This window comes from Macaca fascicularis, chromosome 12 (assembly GCF_037993035.2).
Source record: "Macaca fascicularis isolate 582-1 chromosome 12, T2T-MFA8v1.1".
In the NCBI taxonomy this organism is placed as follows: Eukaryota; Metazoa; Chordata; class Mammalia; order Primates; family Cercopithecidae; genus Macaca; species Macaca fascicularis.
Window position 1 is genome coordinate 69,742,342 of NC_088386.1, and position 19,997 is coordinate 69,762,338.

The 19,997-nt window shown below is 36.7% G+C and overlaps 1 protein-coding gene and 1 pseudogene across 2 annotated transcripts in view; one reads left to right on the forward strand and one right to left on the reverse strand.

Annotated features, from left to right (window-relative positions):
* Nucleotides 1-19,997, reverse strand: part of OLA1 (Obg like ATPase 1) — a 171,398-nt gene that overhangs the window by 137,103 nt on the left and 14,298 nt on the right. For both annotated transcript variants that reach the window (XM_005573514.3, XM_005573515.4), the window contains 2 exons: nt 15,733-15,876; nt 9,711-9,838 (listed from right to left, as the gene is read on the reverse strand). Coding sequence is in view for 1 of the 2 variants with exons in the window: in XM_005573515.4 (XP_005573572.1) it covers nt 9,711-9,838; nt 15,733-15,876 (272 nt within the window). In the remaining variant the exon portion in view is untranslated. The remainder of the gene's footprint in view (nt 1-9,710; nt 9,839-15,732; nt 15,877-19,997) is intronic.
* LOC102145291 (small ribosomal subunit protein uS8-like) lies at nt 5,980-6,422 on the forward strand (annotated as a pseudogene).

The following is a 19,997-nucleotide window of genomic DNA, read 5'->3' on the forward strand; positions in this document are numbered from 1 at the left end:
CCACTGAACTCTATACCTAAAATTAAAGTGGCAAATTTTATGTTATGTATATATTACCACAGTTTTTTAAATATAAAAAATGAAAAAAAAGTATTGAAATTTAAAACCTATATTCACCAAAAAAAAAAACCAATAATGTATCATTAAAAATAAAGCAAGGCCAGGAGCGGTGCCTTACCCCTGTAATTCCAGCACTTTGGGAGGCTGAGGCAGGCAGATCATTTGAGGTCAGGAGTTGGAGAGCAGCCTGGTCAACATGGTAAAATCCCGTCTCTACTAAAAATTCAAAAATTAGCCAGGCATGGTGGCGCACGCCTGTAGTCCCAGCTACTCAGAGGGCTAAGGCATGAGAATAGCTTGAACCCAGGATGCAGAGGTTGCAGTGAGTCGAGATTGCACCACTGCACTCCAGCCTGGGCAACAGAGAGAGACTCTGCCTCAAAAAAATAAATAAATAAACAGTACTAACTAAGCAAAGTGCTATAAAAATATTCATTACTATTATTGTAAGTTGCACTTAGTAGTTTGGTCAGATATGCCTCTTGGTTGCCCTAGGGTTATATCTTAACCTAAGATCCTACCTCTCAAACTGGAGACTGCTGGAAATACAGAAGAAAAAAAAACCCATGAGACTCTAAAAACTTTTCCTTGAAGTAAAGTGTGTGGCACTACACCACGTACCAAAAGTCATCATGTTCCTTATCCTTTGTGGTTAGGGCTCTTGGGTGGAAAAGTTTAACAAACACAGGAGTCTTGCCATTTTCATATTATCCTGTATTTTCCAGACAGTAAAATGTCTGGAATGTATCAAATTCTTTATACATTTCAGAAATAGGCAGCTCTGCCCATTAGTTCAAAATTTAGTTTGGTTTAACACAAAATTTTGTTAAGCATTATAGAAAGGGGCTGGGTGCGGTGGCTCATGCCTGTAATCCCAGCACTTTGGGAGGCCAAGGCGGGTAGATCACCTGAGGTCAGGTGTTCGAGACCAGCCTGGCCAATGTGGTGAAACCCTGTCTCTACCAAAAATACAAAAATTAGCCAGGCATGGCAGCAGGTGCCTGTAATCCCAGCTACTCGGGAGGTTGAGGCAGGAGAATTGCTTGAACCCTGGAGGTGGAGGTTGCAGTAAGTCAAGATCACACCATTGCACTCCAGCCTGGGAAACAGAGTAAGAGTGTCTCAAAAAAATAAATAAATAAAAAGAATTTTTAAAAAGTAAACTTTGGAAGAAAATAAGAGGAATATTTCCAAAACACCAAGAATGAAAAGAACATTCTGGAATTTAAACACACCTAAAAGATCCATAAAAGAATGTGAGTAGAAGGGAGTTTTTGGGATGATGAAAGTGTTCTGTAGCCATACTGTTGTGGTGGTTTTATGAATCTATAAGCATGTTAATTCATAGAACTGTAAACCCAAAATGTCTACTTTACTGTACGACAATTTGTAAAATAAAATATGTACACTCCTGAACTTTACAAATATTTTTAAATGCTTTACATAACAAATTTACTAATAAACTTGTCAATAAATACTTCAGTTGATCCTTGAACTTAGGTTTGAATTTCGAGGATTCACTTACACACAGACTTTTTTTCAATAAATATAATGGAAAATTTTTTGAAGATTTGCAATAATTTGAAAAAACGTGTAGATGAAACATGTAGCCTAGAAATATGGGGAAAAAAAGAAAAAACTATGTATGCCATGCATGCATAAAATATACATAGATACTTGTCTATTTTATCACTTACTACTGTAAGATATACACAAATCTATTATAAAAAGTTAAAATTTATCAAAACTTAGATACACTTATAGACCATACATGGAACCATTCACATTTAAGGGAAATGTAAATAAACTAAAAATGCAGTATAAAATTGTAACTGCATAAAATTAACTGTAATCCATATTGTACTACCATAATTATTTCACAGCCACCTCCGGTTGCTATTGGGATACGCTTGAGTGTTGCGAGTATCCTCATCTTAAAACACTGTGAGACATTAATCACCACGTGAGCAGTTCATTTCTCCAGTAAATTGTGTATTGCTGTAAAAAGTGATCCCTCAAGGTTCCTGCATATTAATATTTTTCATCATGGTCGCAATACTATAAATGTTGAAGAACATAAGCCGGGCAAATGGCTCACACCTGCAATCCCAGCACTTTGGGAGGCAAAGGCAGGAGGACTGCTTGAGCCCAGGAGTTTGAGACCAGGCTGGGCAACACAGCAAGACCCTGTTGCTACAAAATACAAAATACATATATATATATGTGTATCGCTACAAAATACAAAATACATATATATATATATATATAAATAAATATAAATGAGCTGGGTATGGTGGTGCACATCTGTAGTCCTAGCTACTTACAGGGGCTGAGGCAGGAGGATTACTTGAGCCCCGGAGTTCCAGGCTTCAATGAGCTATGATTATACCACTGCACTCTAGCCTGAGCAACTGAGCTAAACCCTATCTCTAAAACAATAATAATAAAATAAAAAATAACATTATGGTACCTATACCAAGTGCTACTAGTGATGCTGGAAATGCTCCCAAGAAGCAGAGAAGAGAAAAGTCACTGACAATATAAGAAAAAGTTGAATTGCTTGATATGGACCATAGACTGAGGTTTGCACCTGGGGTTACTGCCATTTCAGATAAACAATTCATCTTGTAAACAGATGACAGTATCAATAAAATACAGTATAATACTGTAAATGTATATTCTCTTTTTTTTTTTTTTTTTAAAGACAAGGTCTCACTCTGTCACCCAGGCTGGAGTGCAATGGCACAATCATAGCTCAAACTCTTGGGTTCAAGCAATCCTCCTGCCTCAGCCTCTTGAGTAGCTAGACTACAGGTGCATGCCACAATGCTGGCTAATGTTATCTTTTGTAGATGTGAATCTCCCTATGTTGACCAGGCTGGTCTCAAACTCCTAGACTCAAGCAATTCTCCTCCCTCAGCCTCCCAAAGTGCTGGCATTATAGGCCTGAACCATCGCACCTGGCCACGATTTTCTTGAAAACGTTTTCTTTTCTCTAGCTTACTTTATTTTAAGAATATAGAATATAATATATATAACATACAAGATATGTGTTAATTGACTGTTTCTATTATTGGTGAGGCTTCCAGTCAGCAGTAGGCTACTTGTAGTTCCGTTTTTGAGGAGACAAAAGTTATATCCGAATTTCAACTGTGCAGCGCTCAGCTCCCCTAACCCCAGTATGTTCAAGGGTCAACTGTATTTTGGAAACAAGTTTAACAAATTCTGTAACTGAAAAGATTTTGTACTTCCAAGACTGATGTATGAGAGAGAAATAATTTCACTATAATTGCACCAAAACCCAAAGTTCTTCACAAAATTTTAAGGCTCATAAATAATCAGGTTTTATTTTTCCTTTTAATTTTTTTTTCTAGAGACGAGATCTCTAGTAATCCACTCGCCTCAGCCTCCCAAAGTGCTAGGATTACCGGTATGAGCCACCATACCTGGCCCTATTTTCATTTTTAAATCAATACAAATAGCTGCACCAACCTGCTAATTATTATCTAAAAATATGACATTATTTCCAACGCTTACACTGCTGAAACAAAGTAAACAGAGTACAAACAAAGCTCCCCTAAAAGTATAAGAAAAGTTTTCTTTCCCACTTTTTTTGCTTTAATGAGGTGAAACTGACATAAAATAAAATGTACAAAAAGTGTAGTCAGATGTATACATGTCTTGACATGCATACACCTGTGAAACTATCACTACAATCAAGATTATGAGCATATCCACCACTTCAAGAGTTTCCTCACAGCCCTTTATAATCCCTCTCTCTGCTCCTCCCCCAGGCTACCATGATCTGCTTTCTAATTAGTATGCATTTTCTAGAATCTTATATAAATGGAATCATAGTATACGCTCTTTTTTTGGACTGCCTTCTTCCACTCAGCATAATTATTTTGAGATTCATCCATATTATTGTGTATAGAAAATTTTTTAATGCTGCATCTACCTGCTATATAAAATTAGTCCACATTTGGGGCAAACTGGGCTTACACACAAGATGGGAATCTTCAATTAGCTACACGTAAAGTTTCACCTAGACAGCAGATTATTAGATCATTCTTGAATCAGTATTGTCTCTTTTTTTTTAAAGAAACAAAGTCTCGCTCTGTTGCCCAGGCTACAGTGAAGTGGTTAGTCACAGGCACAATCATAACACATTACAGCCTCAAACTACTGGGCTCAAACAATCCTCGGGCCTCAGCCTCCTGAGTAGCTAGGATTACCAGCATGTGCCACTGCACCTGGCTTTGAATCTTTTTTTTCAGCTCCTTACTATCACTGAAGAACCGATACTCTTTTGGAAAAGTATTCCAAGGATTTAAATTAGGGCAAGAAAAATAAGTGACCCTCCAATAAGCGAAGACTCTGATTCTGTTTTCAAATTAAATTTAATAAGCAGACATTCATTTGTACTATAAAAATATTTCTCACAAAGCTTTTCTGATAAAAAAAAAAAAACACCAGAATAAAAAGATGAGCTCTTGTAATTCCTCATGCAAATCCTGACAGTTGTTATATTTTTAAGTGTCAAAATAAGACCTAACTTTCACCTCAGCAGCACTTGTTTAGTGAAAGATAAACTCCTGTTTATATAGCTGAATCCATAGTTACGAGTTAGCATACAGTAACTTCAAAAATATACTTTAAAAAACTACAGTAGCTCCAGATCTGCACATATTCAAACAAGAAAATAATCTTTCATTATTTCTACTATCTGGCATGTCCTCATTAGTACACTCTGCAAACAACAAAACTACTGAAAATAAAACTTTAGCGAGAACTCTAAATGACTAATAGGGGTAGCGATCTGAAATACCTTTACATTAGGCAGCAAACCCCAGTGGGTGGGCGCGTATGTTATTTGGGGGTAAACAAACTAAGTCATGTGTATAGATTCTTTTAATCTTTTTTATGTTTTTAGACAGGGGATCTTGCTCTGTCATCCAGGCTGGAGTGCAGTGGTGCAATCACAAGTCATTGCAGCCTCCAACTCTTGAGCTCAAGTGATCCTCCCGCCTCAGTCTCGCAAGTAACTGGAACTACAAGGCACAGGCCACCAAGACCAGCGAATTTTTTTTTTTTTTTTTTTTTTTTGCAGCGATGTGGTCTCCCTATGCTTCCCAGGCCAGTCTTGAACTCCTAAGCTCAAGTGATCTGCGTAGGTCTCCCAAAGTGCTAGGATTACAGGCATGAGCCACCACACCTGGGCAAATACATTTTATGTGTGAAAGAAGCTTTATACATTACTGGCCGGGCACGGTGGCTCATGACTGTAATCCCAGCACTTTGGCAGGCCAAGGTGGAGGACTGCTGGAGTCCAGGAGTTCAAGACTAGCCCGGATAACACAGCAAGACCCTGACTCTTTAAAAAAAAAAAAAAAAAAAAGTATTCTACATTGTTTATGCTCAAACATTATCTAGGGAAATCATTATCAGTATCTTGGAAATATAGTTTTATACAAAATGAAAATTCAAACTATTGGCAACTTACTCCATTTTTACTTCCCTTCTTTTCCTTTTTTTTTTTTTTTTTTTTTTTTTTTTTTTGAGATGGGTCTCACTCTGCCACCCAGGTTAGAGTGCAGTGGCACGACGCTGGCTCACTACAACTTCCGCCTCACAAGCTCAAGCAGACCTCCCAATCCAGCCTCGGGTAGCTGAGACCACAGGCACGCGCCACCATACCCAGCTAATTTTTTGTATTTTTGGTAGACAGGAGTCGCACCATGTTGTCCAGACTGGTCTCGAACTCAAGCAATCTGCCCACCCCAGTCTCCCAAAATGCTGGTGTTACAGGCATGAGCCACCGTGCTCAGCCCATTTTGATTGGTTAAAACATTAAAAGTGCAATTCGAACTCCCTGCGCTCTCCCCTCCCGTTCCCATTCTGCCATCTTTCCACGCCGCCACAATGGTGCGCATGAATGTCCTGGCTGATGCTCTCAAGAGCATCAACAATGTAGAAAGGAGAGACAAACGCCAGGTGCTTATTAGGCCATGCTCCAAAGTCATCGTCCGGTTTCTCAGTGTGATGATGAAGTATGGTTACATTGGCGAATTTGAAATCATTGATGATCACAGAGCTGGGAAAATTGTTGTGAACCTCACAGGCCGGCTAAACAAGTGTGGAGTGATCAGCCCCAGATTTGAGTGCAACTCAAAGATCTATAAAATTGGCAGAATAATCTGCTTCCATCCCGCCAGTTCCGTTTCATTGTACTGACAACCTCAGCTGGCATCATGCACCATGAAGAAGCAAGACGAAAACACACAGGAGGGAAAATCCTGGGATTCTTTTTCTAGGGATGTAATACATATATTTACAAATAAAATGCCTCATGGAAAAAAAAAGTGCAACTCAACTGAATACTGTGATTGCAAAATAAGCTGCTGGAACAATTTCATCTGCCGCCATCCCCACCTTAATTGTCCATTTAAAATCCTTTATATTTAGGCCAGGCACAGCGGCTCACACCTGTAATCTCAGCACTTTGGGAGGCCAAGGTGGACATATCACTTGAGGTGAGGAGTTCAGGACCAGCCTGGCCAACATGGTGAAATCCCGTCTCTACTAAAAATACAAAAAGTAGCCTGGCATGGTGGTGTGCCCCTGTAATCCCAGCTATTGGATGGGCTGAGGCAGGAGAATTGCTTGAACCTTGGAGGTGGAGGTTTCAGTGAGCCGAGATGATGCCACTGCACTCCAGCCTGGAGGACAGAGCAAGACTCTGTCTCAAATAAATAAATAAATAAAATTCTTTATATTTAAGCCATTTCAGATGGATATCTTTAATATGGTGAACTTAATGACATCCCTAACTATATCCCTGGGCTCTTTTCCACCGCTCCTACTCCTCATCATTCATTCTATCCACCATGGCAGTTCTTAAGGCAGCAGGCTCCTTTCCACCATAGGGCCTTGCAACAAACCATTTACTCTGAATAATTAATCTTTCCTTTCCTCCTTTTGCCAGCTTCGCTCCCATTCAGCTTTTACCTCTCAGCATAACTGTCACCTCCTCAAGGTAACACTGCATACTCACACACATATTCCTTTCTCCTTGTACACAACTGGAAAGACATCTAATATTTATGTGACCATTTTATTCAATGTCTATATCCTCCACTGGATAAGCTCACGAGAAAAACGGTCATGTCTGTTTTTACTCACCAATACATCCCTCAGCACCTACTACACTTATAAGAGTCAAATGGGTCAAATGAATAAGATAGAGTGATCTAAAGATTTAAAGCCAAAGCAAATCCATCAAGATGAGTATTTGCATTTTAAACAAGTATATGTGTTTGAAACAATGTATATATTTTACATATTTCTAATAACCCAGGGAAATTAACAAGGTGAGGGAAAAGTTAATTTTTAAAAATTAATCAAATTAATGGAGATAAACATGACATTAATAAATTAAAATTCAGTGATAAACTAAAACTTCTCATTAACAATTTTTTCTGTTCCCGAACTTTTGGATGTTCTAATAGAAAAAAGCTGAAAAGTACTCTAAACACTAACATATATCTGACAGTTGAAATTAAAGAATTATCAATTTTCATAGCCTCAAAGTAATCCCTAATCTTTCTAATCTCTACAAGTCTTTTTTTCTGACTATAAATCTAAGGATTTTTTTTGGTTCTGATTATAAATGTACCATTCAGTGTTCTATGTACTATACAATAATATATACACTGTATTTCATCAATTCTAAGATGCATATTTTGACACTTTCACATTCTGAGATCAATCACTCTAAAAGAGCATAGTATCTAGTTTAATTGGATTTTCTTTCCTTCCTGAATGATAGTATATTTGGCCTGACTTAAATACAGTATAGTATGTATGCTCCTCACCAAATTCATTTTCCCCCCAAGGGTTAGAAAAACACATCAAATGAATATTATGTAAGAAACAACAAAACCAGAGACATTTTTACTACCAACAACATCAGGACCTTACCATCATCCTAAATTGCTCTGGCTTGGATAATTTTAAGTCAAATATCCCTCCCTAACCACATGACACCCTTACACTCAACCTACCTGTTATAAACCCTTATCAGGGAATCAGATCCATAAGCCTTCCATTTTTCAGTCCTCTCCTATTTTCACTCCCACTCTGTATTTTAAGTTCTTTTCTACCCATCAACTCACTCTCTCATACCCAAATCTTCAGTTCTCTTGCCCTGATCCTTCTGTCACGTGTGTTCTATCAATTCTAGTTTCTGACAGACACCTATCAGGATGTCTCAACGACAAAATTTTTTAAATTGCCCCAAACTGAACTCATCATCATCTCTCTCAATACTTGCTGCTTTTTCTGTGTTTAATGTCTCAATGAACAGTATCACAATTCATTCAACTGACCTACTCCAGAAATCCAGGAGTCACAGTTCACTCCAGCTTCTCTTTGAAATCCTCACATCAGTCACCAAAACCAGAAGAAAACCAGTCAGGAAAACAGAGGTTCTGCCAATATACAGGCTTTAGTTAAAACTTTTCTACAAGACTGGATCACTTCCCCATCACAGCCTCATTCTTTGTCTAGACTTCCCAGAGGTCTCACCATACCTTTACGCAAATTTAAACTACCTAGATCAATGCTTCTCAAATTGTTTGTCATGGGGTTTTGTAAAATACAATACAAATGAATTATCAGGTTGGTACAAAAGTAACTGCAGTTTTGGGCATTACATTGGCAAAACTGCAATTACTTTTGCATCAACCTAATACTAGGCAAACAAATCTTTTTTCTAGACAGCTTATGCAAACCACAGAGGTAAATGGTGTTTTACAAAAGGCACACCAAAAGTACCAGCACAATTTTATTATTACTTTATTCAAATGACCAAAAAATTAGTCAAATTGCTATATTTTCTAAAAGCTCACTTTCAATTACTCTAGTTATCTAGTTGAGGACCAGTAACAAAGGCACTTAACCAGACCACAGCTGGCCCTCTCACCTCTAGCTTGTATTTTCTGTTTCTATTAATTTGCTCATTATAATACTATTAACACAAAGTGCAGCCTTGACCTAAGCCTTAACCTAAACTCTATTTTGTCAGAAAACTACTATGTGATTGGCTCACTTTTACAGTCGGTCAACAGAGCCCAAACTAAGCCACAGTTCTGTTTTTTCTCTTTGCTTTATATTCCTGTCTCCATAAGGACTAGCTGATCTATAGTTTCTCTTTAATCTTTTCATCTCTAATAGATAACCCAGAAGCCTTTCTCTCTTGTTAAATAATCAGAATCCCCTTCTCTAACAATTCTGCCTTCTTAACACACAGAAAAGCAATAAAAGTTCCACAATTTAAGACAATTTCAAAATGCCTTTACAATGAACAAAGTTCCATATAGAAACACTTCTTGATTGCTCTAATCCAGAACAGGGAATAAAGTTCAATTCGAATATAATCTCAACGCAGCATATACTTGCTATGGAATAAGCCCTCAGATACAGAGATGATACTAAGTAACATTAAAGTCACAGATTTACAGACAAACCCAAGATTCATCTGGTAAAGCAAAGCAATCTTCCATTAGTCTTTTCTAATTTTATTTGAGCACTAATGGAAAGAAAACACTGATCTGAATGAAATCAATGATTAAATAAACAACTGTACTTACGTGTTAGATGAAAGATGCCATCACAGGCACTAATATGAGATAAAAAAGCATTTCCCAGGCCCTGCCCATTGTGAGCTCCTTTCACAAGGCCAGCAATATCCACTACATTTAGAAAGGCAGGAATTTTGCTGAAAAACAAAACATGGCTTTATTATAAAACAGTACTAAGAACTTATCTATTAACCAAATGAATTCCCCAAACATTTTACATAAATTCTTTCCTTTCTAGAACAATGGAACAATAATGATTTGATAAATGAATATCGACCCCCTCAAAAAAAATTAGAAATGGCCTTGTAATACATTAGGACTTTCTTACCTAGGATAATGAGGGAGAAAACTAAAACAGTATAAATGTATTTATCATGTTTCTGAAATTAAAACACTTATCATTAAATTTACTGTAACGTTCTATTGGCACATGCACACACACTCAAAAGCGGTGAAGAATGTTTAGAGTATGCCGAGGTAATCATCATAAAATGAGCCAACTAACTTTGTGCCAGACACTAAATTAAGTATTTTACACGTATTATCTCACTTCAAAGTTCAAATTAACTCTATAAGATGGGTGCTATTTATTAAGCCCACTTTACAGATAAGGAAATTATGCCTTAGAGGAGTTACGAAATCTATTGTATTGAGGATCATTCAGCCAGTAGTGACAAAACTGGGATTCAAACACAGGCTGTCTGGGTTTGCATTTAATCACCCACATGTTATATAGACAAAAAAAAAAAAATGTGTGTAATGCTGAGAACCAGTTATCAGCATAGTAATAACCTAGTTGTTGATAACAGCAACCAAATTAGGCTATATACAAAATAACCCTTGCTTTGCTAAACAAAGGCACATTTAACACAAGTCTGCCATGTCAAAATGGAGATTTAAGTATATCAATACATAAAAGCAACTTTTAATGTTATATGACAAAGGCATATATAATGTAATTTTGTATCCTTTGTCAATTTTCGAGAGCATGCATTTTGCAGAATGTCAATTTCACTACCTGATAAAATACAACATAAAAGTTCCACAAAAGACTTCCCTATTATTGGCATGGAAAATGAGTCCTTTCAAAATAATTATTCTATAAACAAATATTACAGATTGAAATTACTTGATTATTGTTACCACCAAATCCACTAAAACCACATAAATTTGGTTAGTTTTTTTGTTGTTGGACACAGTGACTGCCTCCCCAGCATCCACTGCCCCCTCTCTTGGTACCTATACTGATTTTCATTTCGATAGCCATTCCTCTCCAGCATAGCCCAGAGCTTTGGAGAAGCTTGCTCTACCCCTAACTCTAGAAGTGAGGCATGTAGCTCTGGCCTTCACTAAGCAGTTTAATCTCATTCCTAGGCAAAGTAAAAAAATTCTAGGACCTTCACCTTGCCCTAATCGCCTCAAAGAACTTAAAAAGCCAAGCATGGTGGCATACATCTGTAGTCCCAAGTATCTGGGAGGCTGAGTCAGGAGGGAGGATGGCTTGAGCCCAAGAGTTCAAGTCCAGCCTGGGCAACATGGTGAGACGCCACCTCTTAAAAAACAAAAAAAAGACATGAAAAGACTTAAGAAGAGGTTTACTGGAGGGGGTGTAGGAGGCTGTTAAATAGAAGCTCATCAGTCTTCTGGGAGAACTTTTAGAAGCAATCCCGTTTCACTCTGAACATGGATGAGAAAGTATACAGATCTATCCTGTGACCACAAGGGGAAGACAACCTTATGATCAAGTTGATAAAGTAAACTGAAGACAGGAAAGAAGCCAGGCCTTTGATGATATCACTGAGCTAAACACGGTGCTACCTGTTACTAACTCAATAAATCAGCTCTGTAAGTCACTCTGTTAAGGGCAACTAAATTCATCCTAAATGATATTTCTAACAACTAAAAGCACCCATATGATAAATATGAAGTTGACATAGTTTGGATGTTGTGTCACCTCCAAAACTTATGTTGAAATGTGATGCCCAATGGTGGAGGTGGGGCCTGGTGGGAGTTGTGTGGGTCACAGGGGTGGATCCCTCATGAATGGCTTGGTGCCCTCCCCATAGTAATGAGTGAGTTCTCGCTCTGTTAGTTCACTGGAGAGCAGATTGTTTAAAAGGGTCTGGTACCTCTCTCCACTCTCTCTTGCTCCCCCTGTCTCCATGTGACACACCTACTATCCTTTTCATCTTCTGGTCATGAGTTAAAGCTTCCTTGTCTGGGTGCAGTGGCTAACACCTATAATCTCAGCACTTTGGAAGGCCGATGCAGGTGGATCACCTGAGGTCGGGAGTTTGAGACCAGCCTGACCAACATGGAGAAACCGTGTCTCTACTAAAAATACAAAATTAGAAGGGCGTGGTAGCACACACCTGTAATCCCAGCTACTTGGGAGGTTCAGGCAGGAGAATTGCTTGAACCCGGGAGGTGGAGGTTGCAGTGAGCTGAGATCACGCCATTGCACTCCAGCCTCAGCAACAAGAGCGAAACTCCTTCTCAAAAAAAAAAAAAAAACAAAAAAAAAACACTTTCTGAGGCCTCGCCAGAAGCCAGATGCTGGTGCTGTGCTTGTATGACCTGCACAACCACGAGCCAAGTAAACCCATTTTCTTTATAAATTACCCAGCCTCAGGTAACCCTTCACAGCAATACAAAATGGACTAATGCAGAAGTACAGTAAGTAGCATGCATATGGGTAGAATGGCATGAAATTTGAAGTGAGAAGCCTTGAGTTCTATTTCTGGTTGACATAACTATAAGTGTGACCATGAACAAATTATTTCATCTTTCTAGGCTTCAAGTTTCTTTTCATGAGAAAACTAGACAGGAAGATATTCAGCTCTGAGATTCTATTTTCTATTGAAAATGAGCTTCTCAATTCTGGTTTGTGATTTATGGCTAGGATAAGGTTTAAACTATAAATATAATATCTCAAAAAATTAAAACTTGAGATTTAAGTCAAGGAATTCTGATGTATTACACCAATGATTTCACGACTACTTGAACAAAATACTTCTAGAATGAAATACTACTTTAGAACTCTTGAGACTAAAATGATGTTTAAAATCTTTTTAATCGCTATACTGTAATGAACACAGACTACCAAAACCATTTATTAATGTTCTTCAATAGAAACAGGCTGGTGGGTCTGGGCACAACTTTGGGAGGCCAAGACAGGAGGATTACTTGAGCCCAGGAGTTCAAACCAGCCTAGGCAACATGGCAAGACCCCATCTCTACAAAAAATTTAAAAATTAGCCAGGCACAGTGGCATGTGCCTGTAGTCCCAGCTACTCAGGAGGCTGAGGTGAGAGAATCATTTGATTGTGCCCAGGAGTTGGAGGCTACAGTGAGGTATGATCACACCACTGCACTGCAGCCTGGACAACACAGCAAGATTCTGTCTTGAAAAAGAAAGGAAGAAAGGAAGAAAGGAAGAAAGGAAGAAAGGAAGAAAGAAAGAAAGAAAGAAAGAAAGAAAGAAAGAAAGAAAGAAAGAAAGAAAGAAAGAAAGAAAGAAAGAGAGAAAGAAAGAAAGAAAGAAAGAGAGAGAGAAAGAGAGAGAGAAAGAGAGAGAGAAAGAGAGAGAGAAAGAGAGAGAGAAAGAGAGAGAGAAAGAGAGAAAGAAAAGAGAGAAAGAAAAGAAAGAAAGAAAGAAAAGAAAGAAAGAAAGAAAGAAAGAAAGAAAGAAAGAAAGAAAGAAGGAAAGAAGGAAAGAAGGAAAGAAGGAAAGAAGGAAAGAAGGAAAGAAGGAAAGAAAGAAAGAAGGAAAGAAAGAAAGAAAGAAAGAAAGAAAGAAAGAAAGAAAGAAAGAAAGAAAGAAAGAAAGAAAGAAAGAAAAGAAAGGCCAGGCACAGTACCTCATGCCTGTAATCCCACCATTTTGGGAGGATGAGGCAGGAGGAATGCCTGAGGCCAACAGTTCAAGACCACCCTGGGGCAACATAGCAAGACCCCATCTCTATTTTAGAAAGGAAAGAAAGGAAAAAATGAGATAAAACAACTGAACAAACACATGATCCTGGTTTAGATGCAACAAAGCATATAATTGGAACAACTGAAAAAATCTAAATAAAGTCTATGAATTAGATGGTAATATGGGATCAGTGTTAATCTCGTAGTAAACTACCCTGATTTTGATGGTTTACTATGGTTGTGTGGGAGGATGTCTTTGTATTTAGCAAATACAAACTAAAGAACTGAAATATAATATGGCATTATGTCTGTAACTTACTCTCAAAGGTTCAAAGAATCTGGGTATGCAAGGGTATATAAGCACTTGTGTACTTTGGCAGCTTTTATATAAATTTAAAATCATTTAAAAATAAAAAGGTTTTAGAAAGGACACTGAAGTCAGCCTAAGGAGCCAATCTGAGAGATATAATTTGAGCATCAAATCAATGTTTGTGACAGATTAAAACCAATAAAATAACACTCATCTGAATAAATACATGAATGAACAGATGAAGAAAGCTTTTCCTTACAGTACAATATTAACAAATGAAGGAGGAATGATAGAATTACAAAATCACCATGTGAGAATATCCATAGTAAAAATTAATTCATCAAAAAAATCAATGGATGCTACAACTAGTAAGTGAAAGTGAGAAAAGTGAATGAGTTCAGTATATACTTTGTAGTTAGAACTCACAAAATCGCTGATAGACTGGATACGGGCTGAGGGGAGAGAAGAATCAAAGATAAATGGTGGGCACTGATTTAAGCAACTGAGGAAATGACAGTGCTATTTATTGAGTTATGGCAGTCTTGAAGAAGAATTTGGTGCAAGAAGGTGAAATCAAGAGGTCATTTTGGACATGTCAAGTCTAAGGCACCTATTCAGACCTCCAATTGTCAATATCAAGGAGGCAGTCAGAGATAGAAGAAATCTGGAGTTCTGCAGAGTTCAGGACACGAGACAGAAACTTGGGATTTATCAGGACATTAAAAATAGTAAAAAGTTAAAAACAAACTAAATTATCAATAATAAGCAAATGGTAAACTGTGCTATATTCATATAATATAGCAATAAATATAAGTATTATATTAGAAATTATTACTTAAGTCTGTATTGCTTAATCCAGAAAGATATTAATAATATCCCAAGTAAAACAAGTATTCTATTTCTGTAAGGAAGTGTGCACACAGTCAGGAAATTATGGAAGGATATATCCCCAAAGTATTTACAACTGTTTTATCAAGGTAGAGGAAGTAGAGGTGGTTTTCACTCCTCTCATTATACATTTCCCTAATGTCTGAACTTCCGACAATGAACTTAAACTATCTCATCTTTTCCTAATAAAAGTTTTACTTATTTTTTAATTGAAGATATAATACACGCTTATTGTAAAAAAATTCAAACATAGAGGAATATAAGAATAAAGTAAAAATCACGTAAAAATTCCACTACCCAGAGACAATCATCAGCCTATGTTCATACATTTTTTATGCATATAAGCAAACACATATAGTTTTACATGAATGAGATCACATAATACAGACTAATTACTCCCTCTATTTCATACTCCCCAGAAAAAAAAATTGCAATGTTAACAACTGGGTATACCCTTCTACACCCTTCTCCATACTCTGCATTACTTTTTTTCTTTTTGAGACGGAGTCTTGCTCTGTTGCCCAGGCTGAAGTGCAATGGCATAACTCGGCTCACTGCAACCTCCACCTCCTGGGTTCAAGCAATTCTCCTGCCTCAGCCTTCCGAGTAGCTGGGATTACAGGCGCCTGCCACCCCGCCTGGCTAATTTTTTGTATTTTTAGTAGAGAGTGGTGTGTTAGCCAGGCTGGTCTCAAACTCCTGACCTCATGATCTGCCCTCCTGGGCCTCCCAAAGTGCTGAGATTATAGGCGTGAGCCACCAGGCCCAGCCCTCTGCATTACTTTTATACTCATCCAAAACAATAATGCTACATTAATTTTAAAAGAAAAATTCTTCCATATGACTTTAAACGTATCACATACATATCTGCCCAGTCTACACAAAGCCACCAAATAAATAGCATAAAATATCTCTTACCTTGCTGGTTTGTGGTATTGGCAAAGAAAGTCAAACCTTTCATCTGGCACAGGTACTCTGCTCTCATTAGGATCAATAGTGCAGAATGGGAAGTTTTCTGCTGAAGCCTGACTATTGGTTAATACATTGAAGAAAGTAGATTTCCTAAAACGAACAAAAGCAATTTCAATCAATTCTTAGGTTAACACCAAGAAAACTTTATCTCACTCTAATTTCAATGCTCAAATAAGATCCATGAGGAATATAAAACCAATCTACAAAGAGAGGGAAAAAGGAACAACACATTTTTTACTAACAGAAGTCAATGAAATTTACAACAGTATAGCGGCAGCTCATGACATAATTAGGTTATGTCCCTATCACAGTCTATTTGAAACTTGAAAAGCATGTTCTCAAAGAATCTTTGTTGTGAGTTTCATGTCATACTACAAAATCTATTTTTTTCCATAATATACCTGATCGTACCAGCATCACTTCATCTATACCTAACATAACCTTCTCTAGCATGAAATGTACAAGGCATGTCTCTAGTCAAGTCAATGACTTTCCAAAAACTCTGAATTGGGAAAGAGATGCTAAATGTCTGGTATCTGATAGGAAATGGGAGGTTGTTACTCAGAACTGCCTTCTAATCATTAGTATACAAGGATTACTGGTAAGTCTAGAATTGTGAATTATGAAAATCAAAATGTGAATTTTATTCAAGGCATGACTTAAATCAAGAAAATATAATATCTATTAATATGAAATAAACTAGTCACTACTTTTCCAATCATTTGACTGCCATCAAGTAAGCAGAGGTCAGAGAAAGCCCACTCATGTTAACATCAGCCATGTTTTTTTAAAAATGTGATAATACTTTATCATTCATGTCTTAAAAATATGAAAAAAGAAATAAAATTTTAAAAATAAAAATAAAATATGAGAATATGGTACCAAATATCATATAAAATAAGAGAATATGGTGTCATATATCATATAGAGTAAAATCTAAAACAAAATTTTAAACTTTCAGTGGCCATCTTTTAAGAATGCTAGGTAATTAATTCTTTGAAGACTGTTAAAGTAGTTACCATGTCTTACCTATACAAATTGTGCTTTCAAAATAACCAGTAGTTATGAAAAGAAAATTATTTTATAGACATATTCCAGCCAATAAATGAGGAAAGAATAAAAACTTAGAAGAGCATCATTCTGCAACCCCAACAAATTAATGGATCTTGGTAATAATTTCCAATGACAGTTAGTGTTGCAAAAAGAGGAGAAAAAAATAGTACCTCCCGAAAGAAGTATATACATCATCTGTCATCTTAATCTGACCAACACTTTACATGTTACTGCTAATTTACAGGAAATATAGAGGACAGAAGAACATATTAAATGATACCACAGAGATAAAATCAATAAAATCCAGACTCTGGCAAATTTTATAAGCCTAAAAACCAGATTTCTTCAACAGGTCATCTGGGGGCTGGAAGTAAGTGGGAAACTTCTTCTGGATGAGATGTAAAAGTTAACAGCAGACTAACAATCCCACCCAGAACTAGAAAAACCATCTAAAATGCAGGATACAGAAGTCATCCGTTTGAAGGGTCTGGGATTCTGAAAATGAAAACAAAAAATTTGGAAGGAGACACTTGACCTCCACAGCCACTTTTACCCTGGGGACCTGTGCCCATTCTGGGCAAAAGAAGGATGCAAGGATCCAGACTTTATACCCATAGAAAGCTGATGCTGATGGAGAAAGAAGCCAGCAAAACATTTGGAGGAGACTTGGAGAACCTCAGGCACACCACCAGTTTTCCCGCTGGGGATATTTTCCTCCAGGGAAAACTACAAAAGCCTACTCCAGTCACTGGTAACACAGACTGGCCCACTCTCCATACCTTCTTCCCCTCACCACGAAAAAATTTAAAATAAAGAGTGATAGTTAAGTTGCCAGGACAGTCCAGGAATCCTTATTTATCTAAAATGTAATGAAAATATTGTATAACTACAATGGAAATATTACAGAATAATGTTGTAATAAAAGTATGTGAGACAAAATTTAAATACAGTAATTTAAACATTTATAGGACACTTGGGCCTAACATTATGAAGACAAAATGCTATTGCATTTTTGTATAGTGTAGTTTAAAAACCGCTCATTGCTATTACCACAGTCAATTGCAATTCTGAAAAGGCCATAGGTTGTTTACAGAAGTTTTTTCAAATGTATAGCTATTACTATTTATATTTTATATTGTCTACCTGGACAAAATAAGAAAATAAGATATGTTTTGTGATTGTTTAAAAAAATGTATCCCCTAAAGCATATTATATGGTAAAACATAGCAAAAGAAAATTCCTTAGGCAGAAAAAATTCTTACATGCATTCAAACTAAACTTAGAAGACAAACGTCCATTTTCACAGACTGTCTCATTTTAGATGAATTTTAAATTTCATGAAACCCAAGTCATCTGTAGCTTCTAACAGCTTTGTAGGTATAAAAAAGTAAAAAGAAATAAGGAAGAAGGAAAAAGAAATTTCTAAGGATCATTACTATAGGCTTCAGTGGCAACATAAGACATTTTGATCTATTCAAATCTATTAAGAAAAGCTTTGCGAAAGCAAAGAATCTGAAAGTTTTGGCCTATGCCTGAAGTATTAAAGCCCATATGCTTTTTGTAAAATGAGAACTTTTTAAACACACACACACACACACACACACTTAGATCCCTTGAGGTTAATATTAAAGCTTAAAAGTAGGAGAAAGATTCAAAGTTGTAGGAATTTCTCTCATGCAAGAATGGGTTTACATAACTTATTTCAGCAATGATAGTATTAAAAAAAAAAAAAAAAAAAAAAAAAAACAGTGACTAGACTAAGTGTATGCCCCCTAGACTTAGGACCTAAATACTTTATTTTGGAAATTACTATTTTAATCTATTAAGTAAACCTGACAGAATAGATGTTTTATGTAAAACTTTACACAAAATTGCAGCATGTAATGGGAAGTAGGGATACCAGTGCAAATTCCCACAGCATTCTGAATTAACCATGTATATATAATATCCATTCAAAACATGGGAAAAGAATTAGAAAGTCCTTGCAAAATGTTTTCAATTTAGATATAACTAAACTGTTAAAAGCATCTATCTGATAGATACACAAATACATAAGATGACAGAAATAAATAATAATCCATGTATACATGGGTGAGTATAATTACATATTTTCTAACTCCATCAGAGAAGGTCTAAAAATAGCAACACTTCAGCAGCAATGATCACACCTAGAGAAATGTCTATTCTCAACAGATTATTTCTCCAAAGAAGAGACACAAATGGCTAAAAAAATATGAAAAGATGCTCAACCACTAATCACTAGAAAAATGCAAATCAAAACCACAATGAGATATAACCTTACAATTATTAGGATGGCTACTATCAAAAAAAAAAATAACAAGTGTTGGCAAGAGTACAGAGAAATTAGAACTCTGTGCACTGCTGGTAGGAATGTAAAGTGGTACAGACACTGTGGAAAACAGTTTGAGGTTCCTCTAAAAGGTAAAAATAGAATTACCATATGATTCAGCAATCTCACTTCTGGGTATATATCCAGAAGAGTTGAAAGCAGGATCTCAAAGAGATATTTGCAAACCCATATGCATTGATGCATTTTTCATAATAGCCAAGAGGTAGAACCAAATGTCCATAAACAGATGAATGGATAAAGAAAATGTTATCTACATATGATAGAATATTACTCAGCCCTTAAAAAGAAGGAAATCCTGTCACATGCTACAACGTGAATAAACTTTAAGGACACTATGCTGAGTAAAGTAAGCCAGTCACAAAAGTACAAACACTTTATGATTCTACTTATATTCATATACTCATATATTCTACTTATATGAGATATCTAGAGTAGTCAAAATCATGGAAACAGAAAGTAGAATGGTGGTTTCCAGGGGCTGGGGGGAAAGAAAAATGGGAAGTTGTTCAATGGGTACAGAGTTTCAGATATGCAAGATGAAAAAGTTCTAGAGATCTGTTATACAACAATGATTATAGTTAACACAATTGAACTGCACATTTAAAAACGATGAAGATGGTAAATTGTATAATATATCACATTTTTTATTTTGCGACAGAATCTCACTCTGTCACCCGGCTGGAATGCAGTGCCACAATCTTGGCTTACTGCAACCTCCATCTCCTGGGTTCAAGAGATTCTCATGCCTCAGCCTCCAGAGTAGCTGGGACTACAGGTGCATGACACC